The sequence below is a fragment of the Arctopsyche grandis genome, chromosome 10 (assembly GCF_051622035.1).
Source record: "Arctopsyche grandis isolate Sample6627 chromosome 10, ASM5162203v2, whole genome shotgun sequence".
Lineage (NCBI taxonomy): Eukaryota > Metazoa > Arthropoda > Insecta > Trichoptera > Hydropsychidae > Arctopsyche > Arctopsyche grandis.
In genome coordinates, this window is record NC_135364.1 from 22555828 (window position 1) to 22577059 (window position 21232).

Sequence of the window (21232 nt, forward strand, 5' to 3'; positions counted from 1 at the left end):
TACATACATCGCCTCTCTTTTTTTATATATATTATTTTCATTGGATTTTAATAAACATTAATTGCATTTTGTTTTATCACAAGTCCTGAATCCATCCTTGCTAGGAAGACGCATTGGGGTCTACCTTTTTTTTTTTTTGCAATCGACCAGTCGGTCATAAGCAGATTTTATAACAATTTAATTTATCAGAAGATTTGGCAATTCATTAATTGCCAACTTTTTATCCATTACTCGAGCACTCTGCGGCGCCTTAGTCTAGTGTCTTTTGCACTAGACTTTATAAGAGCTTTTGCTTTTTATTTTTTTTTTTATTAAGGGGTCTACCTGTTATTATATATTATATATATATATATATATATATATATATATATATATATATATATATATATTATTTTCATTTAATTTTGATTACATCATGAATTATAACATTAATTGCATTTTTTATCGCCCCCCCTGAGTCCGTCCTTGCTAGGAAGACGCATTGAGATATACCTGTTAGGCTTTCTGGTATATATCTATTTAAATAAAATAATACTTAATGGCCACAGCGCCCAAATCTTTTGTAAAATGGAAAAAAGATTCATACAAGCAAATGAACAAATACAATTTCGGATGGTGGGGTGGGGGGGGGGGGAGGTACAATTAAAATGTCCCGGTTTGGATATCAATAAATCTGGCAGCCCTATATTAGAAGTACATTTTGGGTGAATTTAATTTCATAAAAAATGAAATCGAATGTATTTTATTGTGAAATTACTATGGTCGTAAATGTGTTGACTTGAACCGTCCGTCAAACTTCACTGGGGAGTTGAGGTTAGGTCGGGGAGTAAATTCCTCCAGATATTTTTTCTGGAGAATTTAGACTCTAGGATTCCGCCATGGAGGCGGATTCCACGACAGCTGAACAAGAGTACGAGTGTGACTCATCCACAGGACACAGGGAAAACATACTGCTAAATGAACTCTCCAGGTTATACCTGTTGCATTGTTTACATTTTCTCGCAAAATGTGCTCTCAAATGAAAAAAACAAATGAATTTTCAAATAAATTTAAACAAAATAAAACTATTCAAATAAATTTAATAAAATGTTTACTATTAGATTAGCCATTTTTAAGCAGTTTATATTACAAATACTGAGCGAAGCCGGGTAAAACCACTAGTATATTATACTAATAATTGTAATGAATATTAATCTATGAGAAGATTGAAGGTTGTATATATATATATATACAGATGTATAGTTATAACGAAGTGAAAATTAAGGATAGATTCATACTTGTACCGGGTGTGTTGAATTTATTATATTTTTAAAATTTCTGTATTTATTTGTTGAAAGCGGTACGATGAAGTACAACATAAAGAGAATTAGACGGAACGAACAATATCAAACTGGTATTGGAATTGGAGAGCAGTACGGTTGGTCAGTGGTTACCGTAATTTATAAAATGCTGTATGATTTTTATCTTCAGGAACTATGGCTACTTTCGACAGATCGTGTTGCCCATGCTCAGAAACGGCAACGAGAAAGATCTACTGGAATGGATGAGAGAGTTCAATTTGATCCAACCGTCGGTGAAATGTGCCAAGAGTCTGCCAGACTGCCGGATGGTGATAACGGCCTCCAAAGTCGTCGACAAGTATCAGTGGCAGTGCAAAACTTGCAATCAGAAAGTGCAAATTAGAGAGAACTCCTTTTTCAAAAACGTCTACTGCCCACTGCAAACCATTTTCAAAATCATCCTCGCCTGGTGCCAAGACATGGACTATGAACACCTTTCAAATGTATTCGGTAAATATATATATACAATTTCTTATTAAACTAAGATTCTAACCACGTAACAATTGAGTATATAGTACACATTATACTAACTATATTATCACTTAATAGCATGCCTCAGGTGTTTCTTTAAAGACAAGGTAATTGAAAATTAATGTCAATACAAATATTAATATACAAATAATATAATTGTAATTAAAATTTAGGTTTGAAAAAACAAGTGGTTTGCGGCATCTATGATAAAATAGAACGAGCCGTTTATGGACGACCTCTCTATCAACTCGGTGGATTCGGAATAGTCTTGCTCGTCGATTTGTATCCTGATTTCGTTGACGAGTTGTATCCAGTCAGTTCCAAAAATGATTCCGCAATAAAAACGCAACACAAGATACTCTGCCTTGCCGATACTAATGTGAATGTGGTTTTGTATATTGATTTAAAATACTTTAAATTGGGAACAGGATGATGTTTCTAATCGGAACTATCATTACAGTCAATAGTATAAAATTTGCGTTAACGCTAACCACCAAAAGGTCCCTGGTTTGATTGAAAAGAATTTATTTGGAGCAGCTCTGCAGTGCTGCTGGTCAGACTTGGATATTTGTGACTCCAACTCGATCGCTTCCTATCATCAGAGTTTGCCAATATATCTAATTTCATTGTTGAAACGGATCCTCACCAAATTGGCAATCAACCTATCTACTATTTGTCACCTTTATTCGAATATAATTTATAATCTATAAATTTGACATAACCATAAGGGCGAAAACACACTGATTGATACGTGTTTTTTTTTTAGATACTTTAAAACATGCGAAAAAACTCAGCATGCCCATATACACAGTCCCAAAAATCACCCTCATGAAGTGTTTTCGGTGATATTTTATCCTTACTTGGCAGTGATCGATAACGATGAATCCCCAATTTGAAGAAATTTAGGATTAACTTGTCTGATCTCGGTTGCATATGGTTATGCATACACTTGCGAGCTCCCAAACATATGCACTCTGCATGTGCAACTTCTCCCGAATTCGGTTTGAAAAACCCTCACTGTGAAACAGTCATAGTGGTGATTCAAAGAACGTGACGTCCCGTACCACTCAGTGTGTTTTCGCCGTGTCGCTTTGGGGCAACCTGTAAGGGCGAAATCACACATAGTGGTATGGAACGTCATGTGTCCTTGGCGTCATATGTATGTCCTTGTGAACATACAGAATGAATATGTTTGGGAGGTTGCATTTGTATGCATATCCATTTGCAACCAACAACTTTCTCCTATATTTTTTCAATTATGGGAATCACCTAGGTCTAGGGATGGTGTGTTTTTTTCACATGTGTAAAAGTATTGTTCAGGATCCAAATGAAAGGCCAAAGTCGTTTATTGAATAATTAAGAAGGTCCACACGTAGCCAGCGCTCGTTCCAGAATAATCTGATATGGCCTAAGTACCTCCTTATAAAGGAAAAGTTGCTCACCGATCCGTTCATGTATCTATTGTCTAGGCACGTACAGTTTTAATTGAGTCTCACGGTTTCGGGTTCTGAGCATTCTGGCGGTCACTTACTGAGTCCCGCTAGGCCAATTCTGGGGTCTCCATTGTTCGCCCCCCCACTCTGTGTGTTTTCGCCCTAATGACACCATGGTAAAAATATAAATTAAAAAAAAAATTATATAGGATTGCTCTCTAAGAGCTAAATATGATAAATTTTAATCAGGGGCGTCATTTCAGCTTTTCCCAGGGGGGGGGCAAAGCTTTCGACTAGTAAGAAATTACTTTCTAATGGGGGGGGTGTATTATATAAAAAAAATGAGTATATGAATTTTAACTATTTATTTATTTATATATTTTTATCAATAAATCTATTAAGAGATTTGGGTATAAACGCATATTTATAAAGTACAAAATAATCTCCTGAAAATACGTTGAACGTTGTTTTTAATCTAAAAAATATAAAATTAGCATTGAATAAATGTTGAAAACTGTAATGTTATTATTATAATATCATTTTATTTACAATATTATATAATATAACACATTGCAATAATAGATACGATCTAAATTCATAATAATACATTAAACAACGTTGATAGTCCCATTCAAATCTAGGAGCGGCTGACCCCCCCACCCCAAATGAGGCCCCTGATTTTAATCACGGAATATATCCGATATAATAATCTTCACATTTACATTTCCTATTTGAAATTTTTAAAAATTATTTTTAACATTTTAGGAAATTCCAACTCGATATTGGCTCCACGTTATAAATGGATCGTTTTCTTTTCCATCTGAAAATAACAATACGACGTTTAAAAAGGTTAACTATTTCAATTCATTATTATTTTAACTTAAAATATATGTATATGTATATAGTTCCAGCATTTAACAATTTTTTTTTTAATAGATGAATATGTGTGACGAAACCTTACACGTCATAGAGAAGTTTGCTTTGCCGGGCGGCTTGTGTGCAATTGGGGGGGGAGTTCATTTAACCTCATTGAGGGAAAATCTACGATCTTCCTCCATGTTTGAGGGTGTGATCACGATGAATCACCTGACGACGCATTCCAACGTCGACATGCAAACATTCAGTGCGTATCATTCGTAAATTTTACCAAAAATCTTATGTATTTTTAATACCAACAATTTATTATTGATTTTTAGTGATCAATCGCATTTGGAATCCCATCATCAGACTGTGCGAGGCTGCGCAAGACCTGCCGAAGAATAAAATACAGTCATATCTGAGTTGCGCTCTGTGGCGGTGGCAAATGGAGTCGTCCGATCCGTTCCTGTCGCTCGTCCATCTAATTTCGCAGCAAGACTATAAAATTCCGACCAACAATAAAAATTCCAGTAAACCTCGTTGAATGAGAAGAAAAATTATGATGATCTCAATTTTTTATTGGATGTGAAAACTGCGCTTTGCGAATTTTTTTTTATGTAATCTATTTAGTCTTTACGACTATGGAAATTAAGCAATAAAATTAGTCGATTTGGACTGATATATATTCAAGTTGCCGGATCTGAATAATTACTATGTTTTATCTGTATCCTCAAAAAATTTTAATTTTACATTATTTTATATTAGTTTGAATATGTTCCTTGAAAATTATTGACGTATGTCGGAAAAATGTATTATGTACGTTGCCTTTTTATTATTACTTGTTATATAAGCAATACTTTTATTTTATTTTTACGTATCTTTTATTGACAATGTTCAGTATTATCATGATATTATATATATCTTTATTATAATCTTAAAATGAATTTAACTGATTATGAGTATAATTCTATATACATAGTTTATTCGGTTAAATTTGAAAAATATTAAAGTAACGTGCCTTTGTTAAGAGTGCCTTATTCTATACACAATAATTTAGATGTAAGCTTATTGTTATGTATTTTTTTGAATTATATAAATGTATTTTATAATATTTTTTTTCTTATTCCTGGTGCAATTTGAATGACGATTAGTATTATTGTTCAAATGGATCATACTGATTTAATGGTGTTAAAATATTGTTTTTACCCACATACATTTATTAAAAAAAACTTACATGTTTTATAAAATATCAATTTATCAATTATAATAAAATGTTTTATTTTTAAATGAAGAAGAATAATGTTTTATTTACCCTGAATAATAGAAACATAATAGATAAAATCTAATGCTAAGAATCTGTCGATGAAACTACTGTGTTCTCAATGTACGATTTGAGATTTCATTTATAATTGAAATCGACTACTTTTGCTTTGAGCAACGCATGAAATTGTCAACAAACAAAAATTAATGAAAGATGATGCTCAAGTGTCGTTATAGTACCAATTTCATATGAAGCTCTTAAACATCTAGATATTTCAAACAAGTCAATATGGAGTAAGATGTTTTTGTCGTTATTTTTGATGACGATTATAATAATAATTAAATATGATGATAGATCTACTTCTATAGACATGAAGTATGTCATAATAGAGGTAGCGCCACTCTATATTCATTGCTCGTGTATCAATTTGAATATCGACAAATGTTAAACGTGATACATAAAAAACTAATAAATTAATAAACCATGAACTTTTATTACTTTTACTGTCCATCTGTCATATATTCTTCTAGCTATATCCTGCTCATTATTTCCTCATCTGTCTTTCAGCTTGGGCATGCTCCACATTCATGTATTTCTCTTTAGATCTCTTCTTGTTATTTCAAGTATATACATATATACGTTCATATATACATATATAATATATATTTCCAAACACTTAACATTTTGTAGCATTCTTGTGTTCGAGTCCAGGTTTAATTCCATTTAATGTAAATATTGGCAAATTTTGGGCAAATAATTTACCAGGAACATATTATTTTTTTTATTCCAGACGATAGGGAGAATTGTGGAATAATAAATACAATAGTATTGAATAATAATAAAAAAAAATATATAAATAATAAGAATAGTTAATTAATTAATCAATTTAATGTCTATTTAAGTCGGTCGGTGGAGTAGTTCCATCCATTGAACATATAGTGAAGAGTGCAAATGAGAAGACGCGGTAACAAGAAGACAATTAGAATATAAAAATATACGAAGACGTAGTGAGGCCGCTCTCATCTTGAGAATGGCCTCAATGTGAGGCACGTGCCCTTCCACAAACATTTGCGACGTGCTGCAACCCCTTGGTAGCCTGAAAAGAGTACGGTAGCAGTTGTTATATTGAACCTTTATCTTCCTCATCGTCTCCCGCTTGTATCTGGTCCATAGTTCTATAGTATAGAGGCTAGTATAAAAGGACATAAATAATTGTCTCTTAACCACTATACTTGAGTGGTAAAACCGTCTTGCCAGCATATTAACCCTTACACAAATAGCTCTCCTTTACCCTTCGATGTCACAGTCATCAGAGAGATCCTCCGTCAGCAGGTGTCCCAGGTACTTGACTTCCCTCACGGTTTTAAGATTATGTTGGGTACAAAATGGGGACCTCAACCGTATCGGAAAATCAATACAATGCTGCATGGTTTTATGCAGCATAACGTGAGCAAACTTCCAGGAGGTGATTCAGGGACGTCATTTGGGGAGTGTGGGGGGCATTCGCCACCCCTAAATTTAGGAATAGTTTGAATTTAGAAAATAATGTGGCGGCTCGCTATATGACATGGTCGAGTTCGGTCATCTTCCTGCGAGTTGGGACCAACTCGGCCGTGTTTCAGGGTTGCTACCTCACTCCGCCTTCGGCTGCCATAATAAAAATACGTGCATCAACATGCCAGTCATCTCATTCGTTTCACCCCCTATAATATTATGAATTTAATGATAAATGAAATACTATGGATCTATGAATGCTACGTTTATTTCTTATATATAGGGTAGCTTAGTGGCCAATAAAATAGTCGCTGCAATAAGCTACTTTGAAAAAAAAAAGGTTTTATGATTTTGAAGTAAGTATATTTTGTTTTTTGAATGGTATGCCTTGGATAAATTTCTTAGAAATTGTTTGACCCTATGGAGCGAATTGTTAGAAATGTCCTCCTTACTTTATTTTATCTCAGAAACAGATGTGTAACTTATATTTTTCTGAAAATTTGAGTGTATTGTTTGTTTTCATGAAAAGTTTTAAATTAATATTTTACTGAATCGGTTCAATCCGAACTGATTTTATTTCTCGTATTTTTATCTCACAAAACAACGAATGAGATGGATTTAATCTTCATGTGTGACGAGCTCGGTCCAAAAAAAGTTTTAGTTATGTAATAAAATTGCGTTCTGACCAAAACCTTATCAACTCTAAGTTAGTATATAAAGAATACAAATATAATTTTTCAACTTGATACGTTAAGGGGTGTGGAAAAGCCGTGTGGTCACAACATTTTTGAATTTTCTGAGGAAAAAATGTCACTTCCGGTTAGTTAAATTTAATATTTTTTTTATTATTTTCAGCCGCCCCCCTTAGATTTGAACGGGACTATCCACATTGTTTAATGTATTAATATAAATAAAATGGTATTGTAAATAAAATGATTATATAATAATATTATAGTTTTCAACATTTATTTAATGCTAATCTTTTAATTTAAAAAAAATGTATTGTATATATTTTCAGGAAATTATTTTGTACTAAATATGTGTATATCCAAATCTCTTAATAGATTTTTTAAAATCATTTTACTATTAATTTTATTGATAAAAATATATAAATAAAAAAATGATTAAAATAAATAGTTAATATTCATATCCCCCCCAGAAAGTCTTCCCCCAGTAATTTTCAGTCAGTCAGTACTGGTCAGTAATTTTTCCTCCCCCTGGGAAAAGCTGAAATGACGCACCTGTTTATGTTAGTTTTTAATAATGGAAGTATTTATATATAGAAAAAAAATGTTTTTTTGATAAAATGTCCTGGTTTTCAATTTGAAAGAAATGGTCACCTAAATTTAATGCATCACACTCCTTGTTATATAAATGGTTCTGTATCAGTATCATGTTAAGAATAGATAAAGGTACTCTACTTATTCTTAACAGAGACTTGTTGCATCTGAGTTTTATACATATGGTATAGTTTAAATCCGCAAGGGTACCGTTAGTAACGGGAAACTGATTGCAAAAATCGCATCCGTGTTCCAATAATTAACTGAAGTCTGATAATCACCAAGGAGTGACTTGCTCTTAATGGCATTGAAAAAGTTTATTGCGGTCGTTGCACCACCAACACAACTGCATAATAATCCACCACGGTTCAGAGAAATGCAGATTACGATCAAAAGAGTGAGGTATTAGGTCAAACGAGTAACCGTAAATCCTTAAAGCCTCTCTCGAACATAAAGGCAAAAAGTCAGCAGACAACCAGTATGGAGCTGGAGTACTTTTCAAATGACCCACAAACCAGGGTACCGTTCGATAGCGACAAAAAGGCGACACAACCAAGAGAGCCGGTTTCCTACCTGGTCATCATCAGCCGTTCGCAACTTCAGTGTTGTTTACATTAACGTCGAGAGCAGCCGCATTCAGAACAGCAAGATGCACCGATTCCACTTTGTAATCTTCGTCGCTTCCATCTACCTTTCATCGGCAATTGCTGCTCCTATCAAAGAAGACGCTGAAGACCATTACGATCAGAGGCAAAATGGTACTGAAAATTACAGGATCAACGTCGATGGGGTATTGTTCGCTGTAGCTCCGGCAGAAGCCCTATTGTCTTCCTCATCAGATATAGAAGAATTGTTAGGCTTATTGGATTATGAAGGATTAGACGGCCAGTTTCCCGTGAAAGCAACTACGGAAGCAGATAAGAAGACGACGGTAGAAGAAGCAGTGGAGAACAATAGTAACAGCGCTAAACCCGAACCCGAAAAACCCAATTCGGTAAAAAAAGTCGGGTGAGTGATCTTCATAGTATTTTATAAAATTACCCAATATTGATTTACATATATAAGTAAGAAAATACGCGTCTTTCGCTTGAGACCGGTTTGCTGAACTTCCGATTGGTAGTTGCGCAAGAAAAACGGTTATTTTATTAGTTTAAAAAATCTTCATGTGGTTGAGATAAAATTACATGAAAATTTATCACAATTTCAGATTCAAGAGACGTCTGGCTAACTTCATCCTGCCGATCCTGAGAAGAAACCGTCACCAGTGAGGAGTGGATTTATATGTAGTTTATTTATTTATTTATTTATTAGAGAAAAATATTACATGTATGCGTCTGAATATACTCCACAGAATATTTTAATAAACTTATTCATAGGAAATCATTGTATTCATTTCATTACAAACATCTGAAACATTTTACATGCAACTAATTATAATACATTTCGCGTTATTAGGACGCAAAGGTGATGACTCCACAATATGACTTAATCGAGCCATTAATGTACATACATAGTTTTGTTCTTATTTTCATACCTTATTTATTTATTTTTATTTTTATATACATATTTTCACATACATATATACAAATATACCAGGAAGGCTTAACAGGTAAACCCTAAATGCGCCTTCTTGGTCCACATAATTATTACATATGTAGATACATGTAAATCTAAATATCTGACATCTATGGTCAATATACATATATTACAAACATCGTATTAATACGATAAATAACGATGAATAACTTTCATGTAACAATACGAATTTTATATTCGATAAACAACCACAAAGACATCTATGGTGAGCAATATGGCGAAACCTAAGATATAACAATAACTAAAGGTTCGCAACAGAAAATTGGGAAGGAAACGCCAATTTTACAGGAATCGTTTCAATGAAAATCAGAAAAATTGGCAAATTCTGATAAGAAACGATCGACCTAGACAAATCAAGGTCTGGCCAACAACGAGACTTAGCGGGGAATCGAACTCGTAACATCAAGTACGAAATAATTCAACATTCACCACTAGACCACGCTGCTGGATATACCTTATATTAAATTCCTTAAATTCCTTACTTAAATTCCTTTTTTTGGCAATACAATATTTAAAAATTGAAAATATTAACTTCAATTACAAATCCCGAATTAACTCCATTCCATATCCATCCATTGAAAAGTCAAGGGGAAAGTGCTATTATAATATAATATAATAGTTTATGAAATTTAATTTAAAGACAGTTAACTGGTTAATGAATGCATGTCATTATTAACTTCAGGGAACAGTAGAAAATATATTTTTTTAAATATATCCTAATGAAAAGAATAAATTACTTAATTGATTACACAAACAGGATGATTAGAAATATATTATGTATGAAGTTGACTATAAGAGTGACTTTCAAAAGATAACTGGAAATCAAAGTAAAAAAAAAAAAAATATATATATATATATATATATATATATATATATATATATATATATATATATATATGTATATATATATATATATATATTGGTTTTTGAGCTCTTTTTCCTATTATTCTGTTCATTAACATTAGAATAATATAATATTATGATTACTAACCAAATAAAATAAAATTGTAAAATAGAAAATGATCAGTAGATCAGTAGCTATTAAAATAGATATACGATGTATTGTGAACATAATTTCGTAATAATAAAAAGCATTTAAAAATCAAAAAATAAAATATAATTAGTAATAAATAACAAATAAGCAATTGAAGATATACTGTTATGAAAGTCTAAGCTTTGTATTGAAGTGACAATCATTTAAACACTTATACATGCTATTTACAATGTATCATTCACACATTTTCACAATGGGTAATAGAGGGCAAAGCGATGAAGCATCCAATGTTATTCATGCGTTCTAAATGGTTTTATTATACACTTTCTATGGGGTCACAAAGAATAACAGATTAAATCATGTTGTATGTAATGATTTCGATTGATAATAAATAAATTGAGTTGCGTCTTTTTTTTTGTGCATACATAGACAATGCATAAGCAAGAATGTCAAGTCATTTAGTTTAGATGATATTACAAATAATCTAGAAAGCAAAATCTGAATCGTATACAGAATTAATGAATGACAACTACGTATAATACATCTGTAAGTATAAGAATTGTAAATAGGTTTTTGAGCTCTTTTTCCTATTATGCTGCAGATTATAAAATATATATATATATATATATATATATATATATATATATATATATATATATATATATATATATATATGTATATATATATATTGGTTTTTGAGCTCTTTTTCCTATTATTCTGTTCATTAACATTAGAATAATATAATATTATGATTAATAACCAAATTAAATTAAATTGTAAAATAGAAAACGATCAGTAGATCAGTAGCTATTAAAATAGATATAAGATGTATTGTGAACATAATTTCGGAATAATAAAAAGCATTTAAAAATCAAAAAAATATATACTGCATATATATATATATATATATATATATATATATATATATATATATATATATATATATATATATATATATATATATATATATATATATATATATATATATATATACATATATATATATATATATATATATATATATATATTTTGTATATGATACACGGTTTTATCAAAAACTTGGGGTCAAGATCGTTAATTTTTTTCATCTTAATATTATTTTTAGAACATTATCTGCGTATTAAGTTTATCGAAAATGTGTATTTTCATTATTTTTTAATAAATTAATTAAAAACTGCTCATACAAAAATGAACGAATTTATAGAAATATATATAAATATGAGCAAATTGTTATACATATTTTGGAAACATATACCATTCATTGCTTTGATCAATAAAAATACGTATTTTTATAAACAATAACATTTTATTATAAAAAATTTAAATACATGGCGTAGGTAGTAATAAATAAACAAAAAATAAATTTAAAAAATGTATACAAAAATAAAATTATTCATTTGAAGCATAATAAATTACTGTTCAACATCCTCTATCAATCTGCAGACACCTTCATGATCTCTATACAGATCTGGACCACATTGTTCCATCGCACCCAAAAGTGTCAACCCACTGTCTCTGTTTACCCTGGTGATGCTGTCGTTGCTGGCTTCAGACAATGGCTCGATCACATCAGTGACAGTCTCTTCGTCGACAGAGTCACTTTCAACCGATAAGTTATCACTGAGGTTCACGACCTCAACTACCCTCGCGTCTCTCTCCGTCATGTATCTATTGTTTTTCACTGCAACAACGTTTGGAACGGGACTTTCGTCGGAAGACAATACCAGCAATGGAGAAACGGCTGACTTCGTCTGTGGAACGATCACTTCAGATTTGGATTCGATGGGATACAACTGGGCTAAGTTGGATTTCGCTTGGCTGATGTCCACATGATATGGGGTCTTGGGTTCTAGGAAAGGTTCAGCAACCCTAGCGTCGATCTTTTCAGGTTCTTGATCGTCGATCTGCTCCGAGTCTATAGTTTGTGTACGTCTGTTGAAGTTCTTCATTGATTTTCTACCTTGTAAGGTTTTCGAAAGAGCGTCCAAAAGAAGAGACCCTCCTTCCATTTTGGGGATGACTGCTATGACCACAAAGTTCTGTAGATCTGCTCTGACGTTAACACTTCCATCTTGCCTTTGATCGTAGGTCGCTGGAGCTGCTGATGTTAAAGCAATAGTGAACAGAAAAGCACAGAGAGACTTCATGATTGCTGGTGAAGAAGTTTGCTGCTTGAGATCAGCGAATCGACTGATCCTGTTTGCTGTTTTACGGATGTTTTGGGAAGCTCATATACTGTTATACGTAAATAGACTTGCTCGCGTTCTGTTGTACACAACGTTGGATGTGCGTCACTCACTAAATATGTAAATGCATTTTACAATTTTGTTTACCAATTTGATTCAATAGGGCAAACTTTCTAAATAATCAGTAACAATGTCACACTAGAAAAGTCAGCACTTATGAAACAAATATGATCAATTTCGATGTGTATATATATGTTCATAGATAGTATAGGTAAATACATACATATACGCGACCTTCTCCTGGTATTTTTATAAGTATAGTATATAGTTTTTTGTATCGTTTATATTATCTTATCTAGCCATTCGAAGGTGTAAAAAATCTTTAGTAGATTTCGCGTTATTATTAAAAATATATAAATGAAACACCTCGACAATGATACACCCTTCAGTTTCGTTGACCGAGAATGGTCAAGCAATAACGGGAAGTCGAGTCTTGCACCTCCAATCAAGACAGATAAAAAGATACCAGCTCGAGCTACTTCGAGATGAGGACGTGTCGTGAAGAAGGATATTGCATGTTCTGTGCCAATTCAATACGAAATATACTGTTATGATGTGCATACATATGTATATGTATGTGTATATGTACCTATAACAATTACAGCATTTATCTTGAATTTAGGGCGAGTGAGATGATATGCAACTAACAAAACGACAGTGCAAAAGTGCAACATACTTTTTTTGATAAGAAGGTCACGGTAAATTGTTATAGTGATCTTTACAATTGCTCTGATTGGTCAAGTCGTGAGCCACGGACAGCTTTTAATTTAAAATTTAAATTTTATTGTATATATACGTATATGTATAGTGCACATATTATTTATGATATACATACATACATATACTACGCGTACATATAGCAAAAGTAAACAATGCGATATATTGTTATATCAAATCAAAGAAATATATAATAGTATACATATATACGAAAATTTGGTGTAAAATTTAGTTTTTTTTATAATTCAGACAAAAATAAAATTTTAGTTTATCCTTTGTGTTATATCATTATCAAGATACGATTACCTGATAATAATCATATTAAATGCTGTAAGTACATATATTTGTACTAAGCAGTGGCGTGAGTTGAAATTCTCCCTATTTTTGTCTCACAGCCTTACTTGCGTAAGTATGTAAGATACAAGGTAGGGTTGTCAGGCATCCCGATTAATCGGGATTGTCACCAGTTTTAAGGCTCATATCCCGGTGTCCCTAACAAAGCTCTCGGGACGCCCAAATGTCCCGGTTTACTACTTTTTAAATTCCTACAGAATTTTTTAACTTAGTAAAAAATATATAACATAAACTATGAAAAAAAGTCGATGACAGATGAAAGAAATAGACTATCTTTGGATACTGTTGAAAGTATTCTAAAATGCATTGAAAACTATGATTTAAATTGTTGCCAAATGTATGATTATCTAATTACAAACAAAATACTCTTGCAAAAGGCTAATTCTAATGAAATGTATAAAAAATATAGATTTTAGAAACCTATTTATTAAAAAAATTGTATTTTTTGTTTGTATTATTTGTATTTTTTTTTTTAATTTAGATGTTTAATTTAATTTTGCTTTTTAATTTAGCTTTTGTTCCTATTCGTTGGTATATATTTTCAATTGTTTTAAAATTCAATTTGTTATGACTGCTTTTGTTCCTATTAAAGTAATTAATATAATTAAATTATATGCCTCCAGCCAACGATTTATCTCTACGAAAATTTCTAAAAAGTGGGTTTTTTCATATATCTATTTTTATGTTATTTAAAAAAAATAAAAGCTTAATATTATTTCAGTTCAATTTGGTAAATTATGATGTTTTGACTGATTAATGAGAATTCCCACTATAGAAACTCTATAAAGCCCGCCACGCTCACAACGCCTATTTTTATAGTCGTAGCCCTCCTTTCATAAAATTATTTTTAAAGGTTTTTTTGATGTTTCTGTCATTGTTTTTAAAATACAGGTCGTTAAGATCTGCTTTGGGTTGAATACAAAAATACCGAAAAAAATTAAGAATTTTTGGAAATATAAGCAGGCCAAAATGTCATATTATAACGTAAAATGTCATGTTATACGTCAAAATATTCATAATAATGAAAATGCCCAAATTAAAAAATATATGTATGTTAAAAATTTGGGCCCTACGGCTAAGGGGGAGGGCGCGTCAAAGTGAAACTACGGTGTTGTGTAGATACGCTTTTTAATTTGACGGGCGGGGAGGAAATTAAATGGAATCTACCAACAATGCTCGAATCGGTGGCAGATCGCAGGATAGCAACCCTGGTTTAACCATGTCGTAGGGTTCCCACCTGATTTTATTTTTATTTTTTCGTATATGCCATATTAACATGATTACTTTGGCCTAAATGGCATGATTTTCATGCTAAAATTGACACTATTTAAAGGTCAACAAATTCGACCCTTAAAGCCCTCAACATGTGCCCCCCTCCCCCCAACAAATACATTCTGAGAGATCCTTCCGACGGAGAGCAAGACGGTTGTTTGACAACCGTCTTGGATTTACACTATGGCCAGCTGTATGTACATGTACAAATCCATATATATTACACAATATAGGTATAAATATGTACGCAGGGAAGGTGTGTTGACCAGTGTACCAGTTTATAGAAACACGTGTGTGCTTGGAAGAATATCTCTATTGTTCAATTGATACAGGTGTGTTTGTAAATGCGACGAAGGAGGTAGTTCCTCGACTAGATACAGGCGTGTTTGTAGCGGACAGGATGAACCCCTGTAGCTCACTGCTTGTATGGCGAAGAGGTAGTTCCTTGACTTTGGAGGAGTGGGCAGGCTGAATTCCTGGCATCTGGCAGGGTTGATGCGCTGGTTTATATATTGGTTGATTTTTCAACGCGTAGCTTAGCTAGTGAGATCATGTTCTGGATGATTCCCACTGGCTCGAGGTTATCCCTTGTGCAACTGTGCCTCAAGGTTTGGTTGATGCGTATATGTGTGATGAGGTCATGTCGGTCATGTCACCTCAAATCTGGATCGTCGAAGTTGTGATATATTCCTATAAATAAATAAATTAAATCGCACGCATATGTTTACTTGCAACAATCGGACCAGCGGAATTTGAGAAAGTGGTGTAGGAATACAATACAGCTTGTACGAGCTTTCAGCAAAGCCAAAGCAATCATCTATTCGCTCCAGATAAACAAACCTTGAGTTCAAGGGAACAACCGAAATACTTCGTCCAGCTTAACGATAAAAGTGATTCGGTTCGCTCCAGATAAACAAACCTTGAGTTCAAGGGAACAACCGAAATAGCATAAATCCTATTACCCCAAAAAACACAAGGCACGCGACCACACAAAGGATATCCTTGAGCCTGGAAGAATCTTCGAGAACGAGGTGACATTACCTCACCCATATCCAGACCACCGATAAAGGCGATTCGACTCGCTCCAGATAAACAATCATCAAGCAACCTTGTGGCACACCCACACAAAGGAAACCCTTGAACCCGGAGGAATCCCCGAGAACAAGATGACATCACCGTACCCATATATAAACCAGTACAGCAGCCACAGACGGCAGTTCAGTCAGGCTTTCCTCTGAAGCAGGCAACTAGCCCACTTCCCCGTGAATTTTCTGTACTGACAATAAACTTGTATACTGAAGAAAATAAATTTCCTCTGTTATTTTATTTATTTTATTTTATTTTTTATTGTTACAATCAATATACACTCGTCATTACAGATCGCTCCAATGCGACAATACGGGTGTACGATAACGAAATACAGAATACATAAACAATCAGAAATCATAAATACAATCATATCTATGCAATCAGAATATATATCATATAACAATATATATTCTGATTAATTATTAATCAGAAACAATAATCATAGAGACATCTATGGATTGTTTTTTAGATTTTTTTTTTGTGTACAATTTTTATACATATAATAAATATGAAATTATAGAGATGTCTATAGAGATATCTATAGATTTCAGATTACTGTGCATAATTATTACAAATTATACACACACAGATTTTTGTGACATCAGGAAAATGATTTAATACCAATTTTTCAGGAACCGTTTCAGCAATGATCAGATAAAATTGGCAATCTCTGATATAGAAATGATCGATTTGGAGTCACAAAATCCCCAAATCTAACCAGCAGTTTGATGAATCGAACCTTGGTTCTCAGTGGTGCTAATTATATACGCTACCATTAAGCCAAACTGCTGGTTATCTACAACGAGTTTCCATAGGCTGGGTTACGGTCACAACACAACCTCCCATCCTATAGTGGTAAAGTAGAACCGTCACAACGATTAAGTTATTGATTGAAAAACTCTATCGGGAGACGTTCGATCTGGATTTAAAATCGTAATCATTGGTGCATGCTATACAGTCAATACGGCTCATGATTCTAGTATCGTCGATTTTAAAACAGCTAATTATCACGATACTAATCTATTATACTATCAATGCGGATCTTGATACGCGTGAAACTGTTAATAATATTGAAAGTGTGGCATTCCTCAAGGAGAAAATCGAATAAATTTTTCGATTCCGGACAGGACTTAAATCCACTAGTAAACAGCCGCTTGACTAATGAGAACTCATTAAAATATATAAAAAGAGTGAGCTGTAGGTCTACAGGCGTATGCTAAAGATCCCGTGGACCAAAAAAGCATCAAATGAAGCTGTCCTCGGTATGATAGGGAGGGGCAGGGTACTTGTTTATGGGTGACCGTCACAGCACCGAATGTTAAAAAGTCGAAAATGTTCGTTTACCATGCATACATATGAAAAACGGTTAGTATACATATCAGTGGCGTGAGGTAAAAGTCTCTCTCCCCCCGTCGTACATCCTCACTTAATTTGCGCTAGCAGGATACAACAGGAACAAGAGGAACAGGCTTTTTCTCCCGTATTCTGCGCGCGCACATTAAGCAAGGCTGTGTGACAAAAAGAGAGATAATTTCACCGTATGCCACTATATATATGTATATATATATATATATATATATATATATATATATATATATATATATATATATATATATATATATATATATATATATATATATATATATATATATATATATATATATATATATATATATATATATATATATATATATAAGCTAATAGAAAATACCATTAAGAATAACCGTAGCCTGAAAAAGTGCAAACAGGATCTTTTCTTAGGCAAAAACCAAATGATCGCAATCAGATCAGAGAGCGGAGTAATAATTAGGAATAGAGAAGAAATCATAGACAGAGTTTACACGTTCTATGCAAAACTATACGAGAACGACAACGGCCAATTCCCCGCTCTGGAATCGACACACGGCCAAAGGGTTCCTGCAGTATTGCCTAGCGAAGTAGAGGCCGCGCTAAAAACTGCAAAGAACGGTAAAACCCCAGGGGAAGATAATATTCCCATTGACTTACTAAAATGTGGCGGCCCCCCCCTAATTAATATCTTAGCTAGGCTTTTCAGCAAATGCATCCAGAACCAAGCTATACCAGAAGGATGGAATAACGCAACTATCATTTTAATACACAAAAAAGGCGACAAAAGCGATATCAAGAACTACCGACCCATTAGTCTACTTTCAGCGGTCTACAAGCTCTTCACGAAGGTTATTACAGAAAGGCTGAAAAATATCCTCGACGAGAACCAACCTATAGAGCAGGCAGGGTTTAGGGCAAATTTCAGCACAATGGACCACCTCCAAGTAGTTGGCGAACTAATCGAGCGCGCCAACGAATATCAACGGCCATTGTGCCTAGGTTTCGTCGATTATGAGAAAGCCTTCGATACAGTTAGTCATAATGCAGTACTTAACGCTCTAAAAACACAGGGAGTGCCGGAACCCTATGTGGGACTGTTAGCTGCAATATATAAGAATGCCACAGCTTCGGTTAAAATTTTTTCAGGTACAGATAGATTTAGCATAGGAAAAGGAGTAAGACAAGGAGATACAATCTCGCCCAAGTTATTCAATGCGGTGCTTGAGGGAGTTTTCAGGAAATTGGATTGGGATACAGCCGGAGTAAGCATCAATGGTCGCTTTTTGAGTCACCTTCGGTTCGCAGACGATATAGTTTTAGTAGCTCGTGATTCAGCTGACCTACTTATCAGACTAACACAGCTGGACAGGGAAAGTAGAAAAGTAGGATTAAAAATTAACGTAGATAAGACTAAACTAATGTTCAATAGTTATTGCATGCCTGATAGCATCCCCTTAGATGATAAACCAGTAGAAGTAGTAAATAATTATTTATATTTAGGTCAAATAATTGACATGTCTGGTAGTAAAAATGAAGAGATAGAGAGACGTATGAAATTAGGGTGGAGTGCATTTGGACGGATGAATGCTGTTTTTAAATCAAAAATGCCACTCTGCCTGAAGAAAAGGATCTTTGATCAATGCGTTTTGCCAGTGATGACGTATGGATGTGAAACTTGGACACTGAACGCCAAGATGCAAAATAAAATCCAATGCACTCAAAGAAGTATGGAACGCTGTATGCTTGGCATAACGAGGAAAGACAGGAAGCGGAACACGTGGGTGAGAAATATGACAAGGGTAGTGGACATAGTGGATAGAGTGAAGAGATTGAAATGGCAATGGGCGGGTCACGTAGCTAGGAGGATGGACGAAAGGTGGACAAAAGAAGTGCTTGAATGGTACCCGAGAGAAGGCAAAAGAGTAAAAGGAAGACCGCAAGGAAGATGGGTGAACGAAATTAGGAAAATGTGCGGAATGAGATGGATGAGTGTTGCGCAAAACAGAGACGAGTGGAAGCGTGTTGGAGAGGCCTTCATCCAGCAGTGGATGGCGAATGGCTGTAAATGATGATGATGATGATGATTTTTTTACCGTTTACCATGCACCCTTTTTTTTTTTGATCTTTCGACTTAAGAACTGGGTCTACGTGACGAGACAGAATGTTAAATTACAGAAAACACAAATATCGGAAGGCAAAGATCGAAAATCGAAAGATCTTAAGTCGAAAGATCAAAAAAAAAATGGTGCATGGTAAACGGTACATACTCACTTAATTTGCGCGAGCAAGATACAACAGGAACAAGAGGAACATACTTTTATAGGGGGGTTGGTTGAAGGTTTTGGACCGTTTCCCAGCCTATGGAAATTCAGTTGAATTTTGAAGAGGATCTTTATTACTCGATTAATACAGGTGTATTTGTATGTACAGTGAAGTAGGTAAAGGATTCACTGGAACGAGCTAGGTCGAGTTCCTGAAGCTCACTGGCATCTGGGGACGATGCACTGGTTTATAAAGGTGTTGCTTGAGCAACGCGTAGCTGGGCTGGGGAGATCACGTTCTGGAAGATTCCGACGGGGTCGAGGTCTTCCTTTGTGTTCTATTATGGAGGATGAACGAATGAGACGACTGGCATGTTAATGCACGTGTTTATTATATGACAGCTGAAGACAGAGTGAGTAGTGGCTCTCCGAACCCAGCCGGGTTGGTCCCCACTCGCAGGAAGGCAACCAAACTCGACCATGTCGTATAAGCGAGCCGCCACACTATGTTTGATGCGTAGGTGCGTAGCTCCTTGGGATTTCCCGTGTACTCGTGATTACGTATCTGGAGCGAGTCGAATCGCCTTTATGGGTAAGCTGGATGAAGTATTTCGGCCACGGCTAACTTTTGTGTACGAGAAGAGGACGCGATGATGTCATTTGTACAGATTAAGTTCGATGAGGGAAATAGGTGATATCACAAGTCGTGCTATATCTCTACACTTTTCCTCCCGTATTCTGCGCGCGCACGTTAATACGGGAGGAAAAGCCCGTTCCTCTTGTTCCTGTTGTATCCTGCTCGCGCAAATTAAGTGAGTATGTACCGTTTACCATGCACCATTAAACTAGGCTGTATGACAAAAAGAGAGATAATTTCACCGCATGCCACTGATATATATTATATAAACATAGTACCGTTTACCATGCACCCTTTTTTTTTTTTTGATCTTTCGACTTAAGATCTTTGCCTTCCGATATTTGCGTTTTCGAGCTTTTCACTTTCGGTCCCGTGAGGTAGACCTTGTTTATGTCATAAAGCGGAGAAAGGTGGAGTACCTCTGACACGTGATACGGGGTACAAAATATGAATTTCTCCGTTTGATAACAATGGAAAAAATAGAAAGTAGAAAATGGATTGGCAGTAAAAAGTTGTCTTGCCTTCGAAACATACGCATGTGGACCGATATGAGCACCGAGGACCGATATGAGTACCGAA

General features: G+C 34.2%; 2 protein-coding genes across 3 annotated transcripts; one reads left to right on the forward strand and one right to left on the reverse strand.

Moving 5' to 3' along the window:
• Positions 1-792: 792 nt before the first annotated feature.
• On the forward strand, positions 793-5386 carry LOC143918336 (uncharacterized). The gene is made up of 6 exons (XM_077440177.1): positions 793-970; positions 1471-1790; positions 1985-2190; positions 4010-4093; positions 4181-4367; positions 4441-5386. The coding sequence occupies exons 1-6, from the start codon at positions 879-881 to the stop codon at positions 4644-4646; spliced, it is 1095 nt and encodes a 364-aa protein (XP_077296303.1). The 5' UTR covers positions 793-878; the 3' UTR covers positions 4647-5386.
• Positions 5387-12113: 6727 nt separating this feature from the next.
• On the reverse strand, positions 12114-15336 carry LOC143918341 (uncharacterized). Of its 2 annotated transcripts, none has more exons than XM_077440188.1 (2): positions 15212-15336; positions 12114-13126 (listed from the first exon to the last, which is right to left on the reverse strand). In XM_077440188.1, exon 2 carries the CDS (start codon positions 12872-12874, stop codon positions 12140-12142), a length of 735 nt encoding a protein of 244 aa, XP_077296314.1. In that variant the 5' UTR covers positions 12875-13126; positions 15212-15336; the 3' UTR covers positions 12114-12139. The 2 variants fall into 2 exon arrangements, with proteins under 2 accessions (XP_077296314.1, XP_077296315.1); XM_077440189.1 differs by lacking the exon at positions 15212-15336 and having other exon boundaries at positions 12114-12670; positions 12710-13010.
• Positions 15337-21232: the final 5896 nt, after the last annotated feature.

Coding starts and splice junctions, on each gene's coding strand:
- LOC143918341 (XM_077440188.1), bottom strand. CDS start 12,874: ATGAAGTCTCTCTGTGCTTTTCTGTTCACTATTGCTTTAACATCAGCA.
- LOC143918336 (XM_077440177.1), top strand. CDS start 879: ATGGAGGCGGATTCCACGACAGCTGAACAAGAGTACGAGTGTGACTCA. Junction 971..1,470: donor CTGCTAAATGAACTCTCCAG/GTTATACCTGTT, acceptor TTTTATCTTCAG/GAACTATGGCTACTTTCGAC. Junction 2,191..4,009: donor TCTGCCTTGCCGATACTAAT/GTGAATGTGGTT, acceptor TTAACATTTTAG/GAAATTCCAACTCGATATTG.